At 47.2% G+C, this 18,419-nt stretch overlaps 1 protein-coding gene across 1 annotated transcript in view; it reads left to right on the top strand.

Annotated features, from left to right (window-relative positions):
* PKHD1 (PKHD1 ciliary IPT domain containing fibrocystin/polyductin) overlaps window positions 1-18,419 on the top strand; it is a 1,684,711-nt gene that overhangs the window by 134,915 nt on the left and 1,531,377 nt on the right. Inside the window, exon 6 of the mRNA XM_069236642.1 lies at window positions 6,324-6,381. Coding sequence (XP_069092743.1) covers window positions 6,324-6,381 — 58 coding nt within the window. The remainder of the gene's footprint in view (window positions 1-6,323; window positions 6,382-18,419) is intronic.

Raw genomic sequence — 18,419 nt, 5'->3', positions numbered from 1 at the left:
TGCGAGGTGAAAAACAAACCAACTGTCAAACCGACCCAGACAGGGAATCCACAAACACGGCAGAGTCAAAGAATGGTTTAAGCAAGAAAATGCTCACTTTCTAAAAGTGGCATTTTCAAACGCACAATCTTAAATTCAACTTTACTAAAAGATGTATTTTTTCATTGTGAATTCAGGGACCCCAAACTCCACATGTCCATCTACTCTCTAGGGGAATCTACACTTTAATCATATTTAAAGGTAGCCCCCATATTATCCTATGAGAGAGACGGCCTTGCAACAGTGAAAAAAGAAATTGGCAGTATTTCACTGTCAGGACATATAAAACACATTACTATATGTCCTACCTTATCCATACATGGCATCCTGCCCTTGGGGCTACCTAGGGCCTACCTTAGGGGTGCCTTACATGTAAGAAAAGGGAAGGTTTAGGCCTGGCAAGTGGGTACACTTGCCAAGTCGAATTTACAGTATAAAAATACACTTACAGACACTGCAGTGGCAGGTCTGAGACATGATTACAGGGTTACTTGTGTGGGTGGCACAACCAGTGCTGCAGGCCCACTAGTAACATTTGATTTACAGGCCCTGGGCACCTCTAGTGCACTTTACTAGGGACTTAACAGTAAAACTAATATGCCAATCATGGAGAACCAATTACGTACACATTTTAACAGTAGCACTTGCACTTTAGCACTGGTTAACAGTGGTAAAGTGCCCAGAGTAACAAAAACAGTAAAATCAGAGTCCAGCACACATCTACAACCTGGGGAACAGAAGCAAAAAGTTAAGGGAGACCACGCCAAGGATGAAAAGTCTAACAATTACCGTATGTAAATCCAAACCAGGCCCTGCAGCCAACCCTTTGCTGTGCACGAAGGCCATGCACAGTGGGTGGTTGGCCACAAGGCCTGGGGCCACAAGGCCAGGGAAGAGGGTCCACAGGGAGGGAGTCCACGTGGCCACCTGCCCTGAACCTATTATGGATTCAGGGACTTCATCCCCCAGGGCCATGTATATTTTAACGGGGAGGAGGGCTGCGTGGCCTCTCTCCCTAAGCTTCATTATTACCTGGGGATCAGATTCCTTAGGGCTTTATTTATTTTAAAGTGTGGGAGGGCTGAATGGCCCCCTCCTCAAGCCTTGTTAGGCCCTTGGGACCCCATCCCAAAGATCATACCTACAGATAAAGGGGAGGGGGCCCTTACCTCCGCCAGCCTTGTTAAGCCCTGGAGAAACTACCCTCCAGGGCCACTCATTTAGCCAAAAACGCTTTTCGTATGGAACAGTGGACTTAACTATAACTATCTAGTGGCGACAACCACTTTTTTTTATTCATACACACATATATATATATATATATATATATATATATATATATATATACATATATGTAAAACCTACTGGCAGTCGCCAGTAGGTAGGTATAGTTAGGACATAGGCCCTCATTCTGACCCTGGCGGTCTTTGACCGCCAGGGCGGAGGACCGCGGGAGCACCGCCGACAAGCCGGCGGTGCTTCAATGGGGATTCCGACCGCGGCGGTAAAGCCGCGGTCGGACCGGCACCACTGGCGGGGTCCCGCCAGTGTACCGCGGCCCCATTGAATCCTCCGCGGCGGCGCAGCTTGCTGCACCGCCGCGGGGATTCTGACCCCCCCTACCGCCATCCAGATCCCGGCGGTCGGACCGCCGAGATCCGGATGGCGGTAGGGGGGGTCGCGGGGCCCCTGGGGGCCCCTGCAGTGCCCATGCCACTGGCATGGGCATTGCAGGGGCCCCCGTAAGAGGGCCCCTACATGTATTTCACTGTCTGCTGCGCAGACAGTGAAATACGCGACGGGTGCAACTGCACCCGTCGCACAGCTTCCACTCCGCCGGCTCGATTCCGAGCCGGCTTCATCGTGGAGGCCTCTTTCCCGCTGGGCTGGCTGGCGGTCTGAACGAGACCGCCCGCCAGCCCAGCGGGAAAGTCAGAATTACCGCCGCGGTCTTTCGACCGCGGAACGGTAACCTGACGGCGGGACTTTGGCGGGCGGCCTCCGCCGCCCGCCAAGGTCAGAATGAGGGCCATAGTTTCTATAGAAAAAAGCATATTTTTACCTTTGAGCCAGTTCACGAATTGTCACAACATTTTTCCAAAAACATTAGACGCTCATGTCAGCTGCTGTCCGGAAAGTTTTAGGGTGATCCGTCAAGCGGGCTGAGCAAAATGTGGGGGTCAAACTACGTGTGTTTCCTATTGGATTTTGAACAAGAATAGCGCTCAAACTACTGGATGGATTTGAACCAAATTTGGCAGAAAGGTAGCTCTTGGTCCAGAAAGTGCAATTTTTGTTATTTGGTGTAAATCCCTGTAGTAGATTTTGATATATTAAAGAAAAAAATGCATAGATAAGGATGTGAAGGCTTTACGTGTGCTCCTGATATCATGCTAAGATCTGATTGGCTTTACTTCAACAAGGAAGCGCTGGCAGCCATGTTGGGAGATGACCCGAGTCCCAGAAAACAAAATTAAAACAGGAGACAAGGCTGATCCGCGGATCTATTGAAAATTAAAAAAGAAAACACCAAGTGCAGGCTCCCGTGCTTGTTTAAATGCAGCCTCTGGGTGGGCCAGGTCCCTGGGGCATTGCAATTTTGAATGCCCGACCTCCCTGCAGTCCCGGTTGCCACCACCTCCCAAGGGGCTAATGTTATATGAAATGCAGGGGCCACCTGTCCCCTCTGCAGCCTCGGGAACCACCTCCCTTGGGCAGAATGTTACTGAAATGTTGGGGGGGCACTCAGCCCCCCACAGCCCTGAGGACCAGGGGCCCTCCCAGGGGCAGATTGTTAAATTAAATATGGCAGTGTGGCCCAGTACCCTCGCAGCTCCATGGACCGCCACCTTACCTGGGCAGATTTTTTTAATTAAATGCGGGTGGAGGCCCACCCCCCTGCAGCACTGGGGACAGCCACCTCCCCAGGGCAGATTGTTCAATGAAATGTGGGGGGGGGCACCCAGCCCTCTGCAGCCCCAGAGACTGCCTCCTCCCCAGAGCAGATTGTCCAATGAAATGTGTGTGTGGGGGGCTCCCAGTCCCTCCCCCTGCAGCCCCAGGGACTGCCACCTCCCCTGGGCTATATTTAAATAAGATAAGAGGTCCGTTTCAGACCCTCGGCCCCGGGGACCACCACATCTCCTGGGCTGTTTAAGTTGGAGGAGCCATGGATAGCTCTGGGGACAGATGTCCCCCTCCCCCCCAGGGCTGGCTCCTGCTATGTACTAGGGTGGGCACCCCTGGGACATGGCTGTATGCTCTGACTTAGTGGGAGCTTTGACAGCTCCCGCCAGGTCAGAGCAAACACTCCTGTTACAGCAAGTGAGAGCTATGAAACAGCTCTCACTTACTGGAGGCAGAGGTTTCCTCTGTTTCCCTGCCTGCGGCGATGCAGTCAAAGAAACAGAAGAAACTATTGCCCTAACTCAACAATTTCGGCTCTCAGAGGAGGTGGGGGCCAGCTGGGACAGCAGGGGCCTTCAGACTCCCCTCAGGGTCCCCAACATTGTGGGCACCCAGGTGACATAGCCAGGCCCTGGGGAATGGGGTCCACGTGGCCGAGATCGGCCCATAGAGGGAGGCCACGTAGCCCCCCTTCCCAAAAAAAAATACAGATATTAACTCGGGCCCCGGGTCATGGGCCAGGGGAGAAGGTCTGCATGGCCCCCTACCCACCACAAAAAAACTTTTATAAGGCTGGGCCCTCGGGAGAGGTTCCTTGGGCCGAAATCGGCTGGGAGAGAGGCGCCACGTGGCCCGGCGGCCAACTCTTGCTGCGCGTGGCCACATGCCAGGAGCTGCTACTTAAAGCAGCTCCCTCTTTTTGGGAGCAAAGAGGGCTCCCACAGGATGTGGAGAACTGGCTAGGACTGTGGGGACCTTGAGGCTCCCCCACAGTCCTGTCACTCTCTCTCTCTTCCATACCATAATGGTGTCTCCATGCATGACTACAGTAGTGACTTGTGGCATAATGGTTAAGGTCACAGACCCTCACCCTGAAAGTTGTGCCCTAAGGTAACTATAACTTGTGCCTTTGCCATGCCCAGCTAAATGCTCCACATACTGTGTCATTGATGAGCTCTTGTATGGCATCTTTGATATCACTGCAATGTTTGCAATAACATTATTGATAAGAAAACTGTGCATGGCAAGGGCGCGGGTTACATTATCTTAGGGCGTGAGTTATACTTACTTGAAAGAACTCTAACTATAACTGCTGAGTTTCTATGGTTTTGTACGAGTAAATTCAGAACCTAACTATAACCTCCCTGTAACCTTTGTTTTTTTCAGTTATATATATATATATATATATATATATATATATATTACATGAGACTGGAGAGACCGCTAAAGCTGTCTCCAGACAATAGCTTAAAATTTTAGGTAGATGTAGTCAGTTAAAATTGAGGAGCTGTATTACTGTGGCCTGTGGAAATGCCACCTTCATGTCTGCAACTTTTCCTAACAGGACCTCAACTAAGAATGTTTTGTGTCTGCTTCTTTCCTCTGTGGCATTGATATTTTAACTTGTTGAAGTCTTTGGGTCTCACGTGTGGAAACTATGTGCCTGATTTAGATTTCGGTGTATGGGTTGCTCTGTCACAACTGTGACGGATAGCCCACCTGTCGAAATCTAAATCCAAAAGGATATATATGAGATTTGGATTTCAGTGGACGGGCTGTCCTACACCGTTGTGGCGAAGTAACCCATCCGCCGAAATCTAATACAGGCCGTAAGTTAAACACATTATGGCGTTTGAGCTAAGGGACAATTTTAGTGTCCCTCTGCTTTTGTTAAATGTAGCACAATCAGAAATGAGTGTTTTCCAGTAATATGCTATGAATGGGATCACATAAGAATTTAAGAACAGAGACAGATCAGAGTGGTGATACTTTTCCAAAGATTAAGAAATTATTTTTAGAAAATAAATAAATAAATAATTAGAGGGAATTCAATTATGGCAGATTTAAATGAATACGAAAAAGCACACTTGAAGAATTCGAATTAATCAAGGATAGACAGGGAACAGTTAAGGATCAGAAGTACTGTTCTTGAAAGAAGGCAACGAGTCAAAAGTAGTACTGAGGATGGGCTATTTAACACGAGATAAGAATATCTCATAAAGAAATTAGGTCAAAGGAATTCATAATTTCAATTCCTCTACTTCCCTTCGAGGTTGTCCACAGTGCTGGTTTGTGCTATAATGTGCCCACACTTGTACTTTGCCGGTAGCGTCCAAGATTCTGGAAAGATTAAAGAGAATGATTAAAGAGAACTATAGAAGACTATAAAATGCTACATATGGGTCTTATCCTGGATTGAGAGATATGAGCTCTTTTTTAGGCTCCATTTTTAGGCCAACGCAGGACTGGCTCAAGATCCTGCTCCTTGGAACGTCTAGAACAGGAGTCTTCAAACTGGGGGAGGAGGGGATGGTGGCCCCAAGGGGAACCTCAGGTGATCCCAGGAGGGGTGCCAGGCTCTGGCCAAAAGAAGCATTATGCAGATAACAGTGCTTTGTTTTAAGCTGAAAATAATGTATCACATTTTTAAAAAGGTAGCAGAACTTAACTGCAATGTTTAAATAAGTGTAGATATATTTAAACATGGCCAGTTTATTAGAATAATTGTGAAAAATGCTAAGGGGGGCCCGGTGATTTTTTTTTCCACCTGGGGAGGTGGCATTAAAAAGTTTGAGAACCTCTGGTCTAGAAACATTGGACCAGAAGGTCTGCCAATTTACACTCTATCCTTACTGACTTTTCTGTCTACAAGCCAAATGCTCATTTGCTTGGCGGATTTACAAATCCAATTGTTTTCGGATGACGGGATCAGGTATTACAGTATTTTGTAAACTTTCCAACTTTTTTGAAGACTTTCAAAACAGAGTAAGGTGGAGAGTGTGTGCATTTCTGTCTGTGTGTATGTAAAAATTCCTGGTGAAATCCAACAGAAACCTCACCATGCCCGACTGAAAACCCCTGTACTCAACTATTTACCAGAAATTTATTTATTAGGGGGTGTAACAGCCAAAACATCCCCCCTGAGGCTACACCCCTGTATATACAAATACTTATATGCAGAAATGTGCATTAATCACTAAATGTAGATTGGTAAACAAAGAATCTGAACAATTTTGCTTTTTTAATCTTAGTTTTATTTAGATGAATGGCACATTTGAAAACATTTGTATGTTTTTAGCACGTTTAGCCCAATCATACCGTATTGTTGAGCGCAGTAGCCATTTGTTGGTCTTGTAAAGCTGATATTTTTATTACAGTACACTGCTGCAAAAACACCTTTAATCTATCAAGTGGATCCACCACTCGGAGTGCCAGGTAAGAGACATTTTTTAGCACATGCTATGAATGAGAGCAACATGACATTGATTGTTAAATATTCGGATACAATTACTTTGTTGTATTAGATTTTATCTTTCTCTTTTTTTCCCAACTACTAACACTATCTTTTTTCAGGCCTTTCTTCTTACTCTCAATCTCTTTTCCAGGACTTGGACTCTTTTATATTTAAGCTGTCTGCTTAATGCTTATTTCTGTTCTAATATTTAATTGAGAACCTACAGGGACGATCAACATTTTCTGAAGTGACCAACTGATCACTACCCTCCCCGGAACCCACCCATCGACAGCATCGACACTGACACAGCAGCCTGCAACCTCAGGCAATGGATCGATGACTGTGCCAACACTCTCGCCTGATCAAAAATCCTTCCAACAGACGCACCAACAGAAAGGCCTTCTGGTTCACCGCTGACCTCCTAGTATCTAAGCAAACATGCCGAAGACTCAAAAAGAAGTGGTGCCAAGATCAGACACTGGACAACCACACAGCCTTCAAGAACGCCTTCCGCACACACCACCAACTCATCCAAACCGTCAAGAGAACCGCCTTCAAAGAACGCATCAACATCAACGCACATAGCCACAAGGAGATCTTCAACATTGTTAAGGAGCTCTCTAACCCCGGCTCCAAAGTCAACGACATCCCGCCATCACAAGACCTCTGCAACTCCCTAGCCACCTTCTTCCACCGCAAGATTGCAGACATCCATGACAGCTTCGGCACTCAGACCCCCCTGTCAACCACCGACACCACAAACTCACCACCCACCAGCTCCTGCCATCCTGCTCTCCTGGACCCATGTCAATGACAACAACACCATCGAAATTATGAACACCATCCAGTCTGGCTCACCATCCAACCCCTGCCTTCACCACATCTTCAACAAAGCAAGCTCTGTCATTGCACCCCAACTCCTGAAAATCATCAACAGTTCCTTCGGGTCCACCACCTTCCCAGAGAGCTGGAAACATGCCGAGATCAAAGCCCTTCTCAAAAAACCTAAGGTGGACGTCAAGAACTTCTGGTCCATCTCCCTGCTTACCTTCCGGCAAAAGTCATAGACAACATTGTCACCAAACAACTGTCCCGTTTCATCGAGGATAACAACGCTCTGGACCCATACCAATCCGGATTACGCAGAAACCACAGCACTGCAACTGCCCTCATCAGAACTATACTGGACAATGGCGAAACCGGGGACCTCATCCTCCTGGACCTCTCAGCGGCGTTCAACATCGTCTGCCACCACACCCTACGCACACGCCTCAGCGACGCACAAATCCGCGACAGAGCCCTGGACTGGATCACCTCCTTTCTCACCGGCAGAACTCAGAGAGTCAGCCTCCCTCCATTCTGCTCCAGGGTTTGTCCCTCAGTCCGACCCTCTTCAACGTCTACATGGCTCCGCTTGCTAACATTTCCTGATCTCACAACCTCAACATCATCTCATACGCCGATGACACCCTGCTGATCCTCTCCCTCACCAAGGACACCGCCGAGACCAACCTCCGTGAAGGAGTGAAGGCCATTGCCGAATGGATAAAGAATAGCTGGCTGAAACTGAATTCCGACAAGACTGAAATCCTCATCTTCGGCTCCACCCCCTCCACATGGGACGACTCCTGGTTGCCTGCCACACTGGGAACCGCACCGACACCCACCGACCACACACGCAACCTGGGATTCATCCTGGACTCTTCACTATCCATGACCCAGCATGTCAACGCCATCTCCTCCTCCTGCCTCAACACCCTCCGCATGCTTCGGAAGATTTACAAATGAATCCCCACTGAAACCAGAAGAACAGTCACCCAAGCAGTAAACTTGACTACGGCAAAGCCCTCTATGCAGGAACCACGGCAAAACTCCAGAAAAGACTGCAACTCATCCAGAACGCCTCTGCACACCTCATCCTGGACATTCCCTGCCACTGCCACATCACAGCCCGCCTGAGAGACCTGCATTGGCTCCCTGTCACTAAGAGAATCACCCACGCTCACAAAGCACTGCACAACACCGGACCAGAATACCTCAACAGACAGCTCTCCTTCTACACCCCGCCCTGACAGCTGCGCTCCACCGACCTTGCCCTCGCCACCGTCCCATGCATCCGCAGAACAACCACCGGTGGCAGATCATTCTTGTACTTCGCTGCCAAGACATGGAACATTCTTCCCACCCACCTGCGTCAGGAGATATCTCAAGACATGTCTGTTCAAGGAGTAGCACCCCCCACAACCCTCCCAGCGCCTTGGGATCTTCAGGGGTGAGTAGTGTGCTTTACAATTTCCCTGATTGATTGATTGAAGCATTTTTATGAACAATCAAAGTTGTGTATAATAAATTAAACTGTCATGTCAGAGTTTTGCTCTTACAAGGGGATAGTAATCTGAACTCTCACTACCTCGATTCACCAATTGAGATTTAAGGACAGACTAGGGTCTTGACTTAGAGTTGGGTAGAGTTGGGTAGTAATGGGGAAGTTTACAGGCTATGCAGGAAGTGCTGGAGCTGGAGGAAAACTCACTATCCTTGTTGTAGGGCAAACTGTACCTACGGATTCTCTTCTAGAATTAGCACGTTATCCAGAAACTGCAGCTCTCACAATATAAGGATGTTGGCATCTGAACTATCCCTCAGGTTAGATGTGGGCTGCTTTTCCCAACCCGTCGTAATTTTTTTTTTACCTCTCTGCCTACTAGCTATTGCTTACCACCCGACCTGCTCTTCAGTTGTCCCCTCCGTCACAGTCTATTTTTATATACATTTTACATTTGTTTGAAGGACCAGAAAACAAATTGGTGTCAGCCCCTTTTGCCTAAAAAAGCACTTTCACTTTAGATAAAAAAAAAAATTTTAACAATCACATTTAGATCAGTAAATACAAAAAAATGCTCTGCATCATTTTATAGGCTCTCACATGGATGTTGATGCATGTGCTCGCATATATAATCACAAATGTGCACGTGTATGAAATTATATGGCTCCATCATTTGTCTGATTCTGCTCTGCAAAACAAATTATTTTTGCCAATGGTGTGCAATATCGACAAATAACCAATAGGTACAAAAGTTGAGACCTGTTGGCTTTGCCAGTGCTTTTTATAATTTACCTGCTGAAGCAGACAGAAGGCTGGTGAAGTTGGATTCTCTTTTAGAAATTGGCTGCAGACAGCTTTAACTGTATGTTGGCAAGACCCATTGTTTCCCATACACTACATGAACTTAGAGTGGACTTTTGTTCAGCCCTTTGCTCCCGATAAGGTGGGTTTGTTGTCTGTCTCACTTCTCTGCTCCCAGTTCGATGGCTTTCCTCACTGTTCTTGTGTTTACCCTGCCTGGGATCATTTAGGTCTTGCACTATTCTGATTGCATGAGGTATTCTTCCACTGATGATACCTGAATTTATTTTGCAGTCCATTTGATGTCCCTCCTTTCCATCCCTCTCTCTTCCTCCCTTCTACTTGCACCATCCTTCTGCTCCCCAGCATTTTTCTTCTGCTTTTGCTGCATGATATGCTACTGGTGGACGGTTATTTTAGAATGATTTTATGACCATCTCAAGACGGTTTCGACTTATGTGCATACATACGCATGTATGGGATCCCAAAATGGGTTTTCTTTACTTTAACATCCCATTCAAAGATGGTCACAGCTGATGCGCACACATCCGCAGTAGCCATCTTTGAAAAGGATTTTCTAAAGTAAAACAAAATGTATTTAAAGATGGCCACCGTGGATGCGTATGCATTTGAGGAGGCCAACATTTTATGCATTTTAGGCTGTTTCAAGATGGCAGCTGTAGATGCTTGCATACCAAAGGTGGCCATGTTGAAATTGCAGTTTGTTAAAATAAAAATACAACAAACTGCAATTACAAGATGGTCATCTTGGTTGCATGGTCATTTGCACCGTCTAGCTAGGATGGCAAAAGTATTGGCAAAACCAGTAGGTTTCACTGCCAAACCTGTTAGGTTGGCTTATTCTTGTTTTACTAATATCTCATGCTTTTGCAGAAGATACACTGTGACTGTTTTACCTATGTGGTGCTCCAATAGTGTCACATGATGGACGGGGCTTGTTTAAGCCAGTGTGGGGTGAACCCAACCTGTTGAATGCTCCATTAGAATCAGTAGTGTAAGTGGAGATTTCTTTCACATTCCAGCTCCAGAATTGCAGCAGGCAAACCTAGAGCTCACATTATGATTTCAGACAAATTACAACTTTATTTACTTGATATTCTAGGGCACCAAATTGTTACATCTGCCTGAACTCAAAGTTCTTTTAACTGCTGTGAGAACAACTTTGAGGTGATTACTTCAAAACCAATTACATTTTACCAGCCCGTGTCCAGGTTATTAGCTTTACACCAACATTTGACCTGACGATTAATGCAAAAAACAAATTTAACACAGGCCAACTAATGAGTAAACATAAGTTCTTTGGAGCAAATGGCATTTTTGGAGGGGATAGTCTGAGTAATAGGTCAGTGCAATTTTACATAGACATTTTCACTGGCCAATCACTACAGAAACAACATTTGCAATAACCTAGGAATGCACAAATAGCTTTTTTGCATAGGTAGATATGTGCAAATCCTGATTTTGCAATGATTGCTCAGTGCAAGGTTCCACTGTACCAGTCCAAAGTGCATGAAGCTGACAATTCACAAAGTGGCCCAAAAATAAAAACCTATCTAAGGCCCAACATGGTGAGAGAATGTTTGGAAGCAAAGAACTGCATTGCAGACCTTGTTTGTCACACCCATCCTACAGAGCGAAGACACATCACTCGTCTGTAACCCATGCTACAGAGAGGAGACATCACACTCTGTATATCACCCCACCTTATAGAATGAAGAGACAATATCAATCCTGTTTGTCACCACATGCTCTAAGATATGCCACACTATGGCAGTTCTAATGCAGCTCCCAGGTAACGTGCCGCTCTGCATCAGTTCTGCTGCACAGGAACACAGCTGGGCTGACAGAGCACGTTCAGGCTCACTTCCAAGGGTCGAGGCTTGGGTTAGCACCACTTAGGGGATAGGACTCACAGCAGACAGAATCCAGGTGCTGGGGTCAAGGTGGTTGTTGCCTTTTCTGTCCCTGAGGCTCTGATCAGGATGCCAGCCAGCAAGCCCTTGGGGTCACTGTGGTGGTCCCAGTTTCAAGAGGCAGGTCCAGTCCTTTCACTCCGGCACCAGGCAACAGAGTAGCAGTTCTTCTTGCAAAGCAGCACAACAGACCTTCTGAGTCTTCCACAGGTCCATATGTGTACTGAAGTGTTGGTTCTGAGGTTCCATTATTTATACCTGCTGCCCACTTTGAAGCAGGAAAGGCTTCTGGAGATTTCCACCCCTGGGGTGCTTAGAACTTCCTGCCTATCGGCACTGGCCCCAGATTGTCTGGGGTCACAATAAACTAATGTCAAACCCTTTGTGAGGGTGCGCAGGCAGATCCTTCGTAATGTGCAAGTGTACTAGATTACAGCTTCTCTCCCTTGCCAAGTCAGAGATGGCCCATCCTCCCACCACCTATGGTCCTTTGTCTCATCATCTGGGAGCAATGCACAAAGACAAGCAGCCACACCTAGTCATGTAACCCAGGAAACAGGCAGCAGGCACCAAATGGCTGGGACAAGAAAGTGCCAACATTCTAAAAGTGGCATTTTCAGAATTTTGACTTAAAAACCTGACTTTACCATTGAAGATGGATTTAAATTATAATCCCTTAGATGCCGAACTCGAGGTTCTTACCTGTTCCCAATTGAAAGTTATCACTTATTAAATGTATAATTTAACCGAATGTTATCCAATAGGAGAGGTAGGCCTTGCAATAGTGAAAAATTAATTTAAGAGGTTTTCAGTACCTGGAGATGTGAATGTTAAATGTCCATGTCCAACTTTTTAAAGATAAATAATACACCCTGGCCGATGTGCTGTTTAGAGCCCAACCTAGAGGGCACTTATATGTATTCAAAATGAAGATTTAAGCCTGGTAAGAGGTTTATCTTGCCAGGTTGAAATGGCAAGTTAAACTGCACACAGAGGTTGCAATGGCAGGCCTGAGACATGTTTATAAGGCTGTTTAGGTAGGTGGCACAATTAGTGCTACATGCCCACTTGTAGCAATTCATTTATAGGCCCTGTGCACATATAGTACCACTTTACTAGGGACTTACAAGTAAATTAAATTAAATGTGTCAATTGGATATAAGCCAATGTTGCCATTTTGAAAGGAGAGAGCACACTCACTTTAGCATTGGTTAGCAATGGTGAAGTGCACAGTCTTAAGGCCAACAAAATCGAGATCAGCAACAATGGAGGAGAAAGGCAAAAAGTTTGGGGACAAACCACCCTAAGTCTGACAGGTCTCGCTGTCTGCTAAAGAGAGAAGGAAGGAGGGACCAAGGGGTTAGGCTGAGCTTCTTTAACTGCTCAGGTCAAGGCTTTAGCCTAATCCTGAGCCCTGGTAAGAACTTCCATTCCTAGAAGCTTGTCTCACCTTCACCCTGGCTGTCTCTTGCTTTTTTACTAGTTCGCTCGTTCTCTCTCGCTCTCTCGTTCCATGTTCTTCTCTCTCTTTCTCTGACTGTCTCTCTCTTTTTTCATATGTTCACACACTGTGCATGAAAAATATGAGTGCAATTGAAATCCACACTCCTATATGCAGTGTGTGTGTGTGTGTGTGTACATGTAGTATTCTGTTACACTCTTACTACCATACCCCTGTAATGTGAGTCCATCACAGCAGTTACTTATATCTTCCTCATCTGCTGGTGGGGTTCTGTTGGAAGACTGTCTGGATATGGCTTGCATTTAAGTTACTCAACGTTTTGCTGCAGAAGCCTGTAATGACCATCTTTGGTGGTATTTTCTCCAAAATTCTTCCCCTATCTATTTGCTGACTTCAGGTCTCTAAGGGCCTCATTACGAGTTTGGCCGACTCTTGGCTAGACTGCGGCCGCCGCCAAAAGACCGTAAGTGTTGGCTGTATCTCAACCGCCGTATTAAGAATCCACAATGAAGACCACCAAAAGCAGCCAAAAATCTGACACTGCCAGGACACTGGCGGGCTGGAAAGATGCAGTTCCACCACCAGCACTGCCATGCCGACCACTGTCCGCCCACCATATTACAATCCACAAATCAGCACAGCGGTCCTTCCATGGCGGAAATCCATTAGCGGCCAAACCGGCGCAGACATAAAATACTCCTTTCAGAACAAAAAAACCACATTGGACAGTTTGAAGACCCCACACCTAACACACATACACACACCAGACTCACCCACTCGCAGCACTATATAACACACTCATACACAACCCACAAGCCTTTTCAACCCAAACCACTGATCGAGAGACGAGAGCAGCCACAATCACTAAGCTAGCACCTACACACTAGAGGCACATATACAATTCACACTCACCACACATCACAACTACACACAAACACCACAACCTACCAGCACTCACAAATAAACACCCGCACACCACCAAGCACCCTACACTGCATCCTACACACACAATACCCACCCCCACCCACAACACAACCACCATGTCACGTCAAAAGAACCCACGCTTCACTGAGGACGAGTTGAGGGTCATGGTCAATGAAATCATCAGGGTGGAGCCACAACTCTTAGGAGCAGAGGTACAGCAAACCTCCATAGCCAGGAAAATTGAGTTATGGCAAAGAATAGTTGACAGGGTGAACTCAGTAGGCAACAATCCACGCACAAGGGAGGACATCAGGAAGAGGTGCAACCACCCACGGGGAAGGTGCATTCCATGGCGTCCAGGCACCAGTTGGCGGTACTCAAGACTGGAAGTGGAGCCCCACCTTCTCCCCCAGAGTTTACATCATGGGAGGAGAAGGTCTTGGACATCCTGCATCCTGAGGGCCTGACTGGAATACCCAAAGGACTGGATTCCCCTGCCACTAATTTGCCCTGCCCAGCATGCTTTCTCACCACCCAAACACTCCCCAAGTCAGTCTATCTCCCACGACACCTCCCACCTAGTCACCTAATGGCCCTCTCCTGCATGCCACACCACCACCCACTCCTAATGCCCACACACTCCTTGCCAAGTGCACGGATAGCACTGCCAGGTACAATCACTACGACCCCCACAATGCACTACCCTAACTACATCAAAACCTGCAATGTTCACGTCACATCACACCTCTTACATGTATGACTATTGCACTAGCTACAACAACTAGATGCTTCGACTGCAGACATGGCAATGACAGAAATGCAGTGCCACTACACAATGCCAAACTAGCCCAGACACAGACACAGCACTGTCACCAATCCTAAATGCCACTAATCCAGGCCTACTACCCTGAAATGGACTAATCCTGGCCTTGAAAGTAAGAAGGTATACTCCATGCACAACAGGCACTGACACGGCAAACAACCCTGCACACACATACCCCCATCCCATTTGGACATCACGCAGCAATGTACAGCCATTCCCACTCACATATACCAAGCCAGAATGCCCACCAGCTAACAGGGCAAACTTGTCATGTGAATCATCCCACAGGAACAGAACCCACCCACCCAGCTAAAGTGACCAAGCCTGATTCACAATAACCCCAAAGAGCATGGTACACAAGTCACTATCCACCATCCACAAACAATGTTAGCTGTGCTGCACCCGTCAGTGCCATTGCTGGAGATCAAGTATGCATCAGACTAACAGACAACCATACATACCTCCAACATTTAACTATTTAACTCTCTCTCCCTCCACTCACAGGTACCCCTGCCACAGCCACACGGAGAGGCTAGCAGAGACTTCCAGCCCTCCTCAGGATGAAGGCCCCAGGGAGGACAACACCGCTGAATGTCTGGACACTGATGACCTATTTGACCCATCTGGGACCCCTGGACAGTCTACCACGCCCTTCTGCACTGTGCCCACATCAACCCCCCCCCACACCCTGTGGCAACAACATCTCAGCCAACCCTTTTTCCCCAAACCTGTGCCCCAAAGACTGTTCAAACAATTGTGTGCCCCACAGTACAGGGACCTGAGTCCACCCCTCACACCCAAGACAATGAAGGTCCTGGTGAAACTGGGAGAGGGCACACCATGCAAGAGGCACAGGCACTTGGGGGCAGAGGGCATGGGAGGGAACCTGCGGGCTAGAGGACCGGGCAGCAAAGGGAGGCCTCTGACCAGGAAGCCATCTCCCAAGTCCTGAGAGCATATAAACTATCCCAGGACAGGATGGGCCAGATCATTAACATGTTGGAGGAAAACCAGAGGTTGCAGAGGGAATACCACCAGGAGGTCATACAGTAGTGGCTGGCCCACAATGCCACCATGGCCTCTATTGCAGGGGTGCTCAGAGACCTCACCCCCATCATGAGTGCTTCCTCCACCCACCAGCAGGCCCCTTCCACTAGCCACATCACACCTCAGCAATCTACATCAGCGGCTGGTAGTGGAATGGGGGCCCTGCCAGGGGAACCACAGGCTTCAGGGACCCCTCCATGTATCTGAGGAACCCCTCCGCAAACGTGGATGTCCATTGAGACATCCAGCTGCAACAGATGCCAAGACAAAACCCATTGCTAGGAAGTTACCCTCTACTTATTACTCTCCCTTGTGTGCCACTGAGACACCCTGTTGACTGTTAAATGTCATTACTCCATTTTCCAACGGCCCATGGACACTGGACCTGTGCTACCTACAGCTGGGCCAACCGCACTAAGGATTCCATGTACCATGAACACTCTTCACCCGTTTCCCACCAAATTTACAATAAACACTATAGATAACAGCTACTGCTTTTGAGTCTTCAACTGTACACATACAAATGTTTGGTCTGCAACATGTAATGTGGGTATGGTGCCACAATCTAAAAGGCAGTGTAAGGGACTGCAGAGGGAGGCAGCCTCTTCAGGAGACACAGTACAACAGATATGTCCCAAGGTAAATGTAAAGGAGTCACTAGTACAGCCACACACCAGAGTACATCCAAATATACAACGTGCAAAAAGAACATGACAGAGACTACCATCAGGATTGTAGGCATAGCACCACACAGAGCACATATGCAGTTCATAGTTGTTGTGTCCAGTGTAGATAGCCATCTAAACAGGCCCTAAGAAATGTGAAACATGAACAGGAGAATGCAGGACAGATATCACAATACAGGCCTGTTCATAAGAGATGTGAATCTTGCAACCTGCAGAGAGTACGCACACATAGGGTTATGTACACATTACACCACCACTGATAAACTAAATCAGGAGGACCATTGACAGCAAACTATGTAGAAATAGTACACATGAAAATACATACACAGCATGCCTTTATGTTACTGGAAGTACTGATTGACGAGCTCTGCCCTGGAGTCAGCTGCACCTTCGTCATCTGCCTCCTCATCACTTTCCACTTCTGCATCACCAGCCACTGGTCCAGCTGCCTCCTCCTCATCTCCTAGTAAGGGTATCTGATGTCTCAGGGCCAGATTGTGGAGCATGCAGCAGGTAACTATGATCTAGCATACCTTTTGGGGACTGTAGAGGAGGGCACCTCCAGAGATGTGCAGGCACCTGAATTTGGCCTTCGGCAGGCCAAATGTCCTTTCAATTACACCCCTTGTCCTGCCATGTGGCTCATTGAAACGGATTTCACCTTCAGTGGCAGGGTACCTCACTGGTGTTAAAAGCCGGGGAAGGTTAGGATAGCCAGGTTCACCTGTGTGCACAGAACTAGGACCTGTTACAATACAGGTAGAGACACAGGGAATATTGTGATGGCAGGTGCTATAACAGAGACACACATCCAAATGCATACATACCAATGAGCCAAGCCCTCTCTATCTGTAGTTATACCATTATGTGGGTTTGCTGCTCCGCAGAATGTAGCAGTCATGCACTGATCCAGGAAACTTGGCTGTCACTTGGGAGATGTATTAGTCTGCCACACACACAACCTGCACATTGATGGAGTTTTAGTTTTTGTGGTTCCTATTCAGATGTTCATTGGCACTGGGAGGGACCAGGGGTATATTGGTGCCATCTATGGCCCCTATCACATGAGGGATGTGTCCGACATCATAGAAATCTGCCATCACATAGGCCAGATCCCCTTGTTGGGGGAACCTAATGTAGCATCATTCAACAAAAAACAGAACATGGGCTGTGACATCCCTGCTGCCAAGCTCACTGTAATCTGAAAGGATCCTATGACAAGAAAGTGTAGCACTGACAGGACTTGAACTGTGGGAGGGGTGGCATAGGGATTACGAATGGCAGGCTCCAACTGGGTACATAGATCCATGATGATCTGACAATTGAGACAATAGGTCTGAATTATATGCCTCTTCTCCAGGGTTGCAAGGTCCACTAGTGGACGGAACACTGGTGCATGTCTCAATATACTCTTGACATGGTTTCCAGGATAGAGAGGGAAGGATGTAAAATGTGATATGGACACCACACATGTTAGCAGTACATATCAAAATAGCACACACCAAAGACTGCAGACATGCAGTACACTGCTGACATAATATATTGGGCATGATGAAGTGGCATGGACTCTACCCTTGATGCACATTTCTGCCCCTTACCTATAGTTTCTGACATACATCACATGTGTCATGTTCCATTTATGGTACACTGACCTGTCCTGGACTGAGCATGTATGTAGTCATGCCATTTACCAATACGGTGACAGGGCCAATCAGCCGACTAGTAACCAGACATGCTGGTCATTAGACAGCTAGCCACATGCAGTCACTGTGTCATGCATGTCACATGTCTGTGACAAACCATGATGGCACAACTGAGGCCTACTCCACCTACTGCTGAAAAAGGCATATGGAGCACTTATTTTGCTACATCAAGGCATGATATGTGCCTAAAATGGCAGCCGCCTGTCCTGCTGCACAGGACAGGTGGAAGTGAGCTAAGTCCGTATGTCATCATGGCGTTAGGCGGTGGCAACCGCCATCCAACTCCTCATTGGGTAACATTGCTGCCTTAGGG

Source organism: Pleurodeles waltl, chromosome 5 (genome assembly GCF_031143425.1).
Source record: "Pleurodeles waltl isolate 20211129_DDA chromosome 5, aPleWal1.hap1.20221129, whole genome shotgun sequence".
Taxonomy (NCBI): Eukaryota; Metazoa; Chordata; class Amphibia; order Caudata; family Salamandridae; genus Pleurodeles; species Pleurodeles waltl.
The sequence above is the reverse complement of the archived record's forward strand: the minus strand, read 5'-3'. Positions and strand labels throughout refer to the sequence as shown.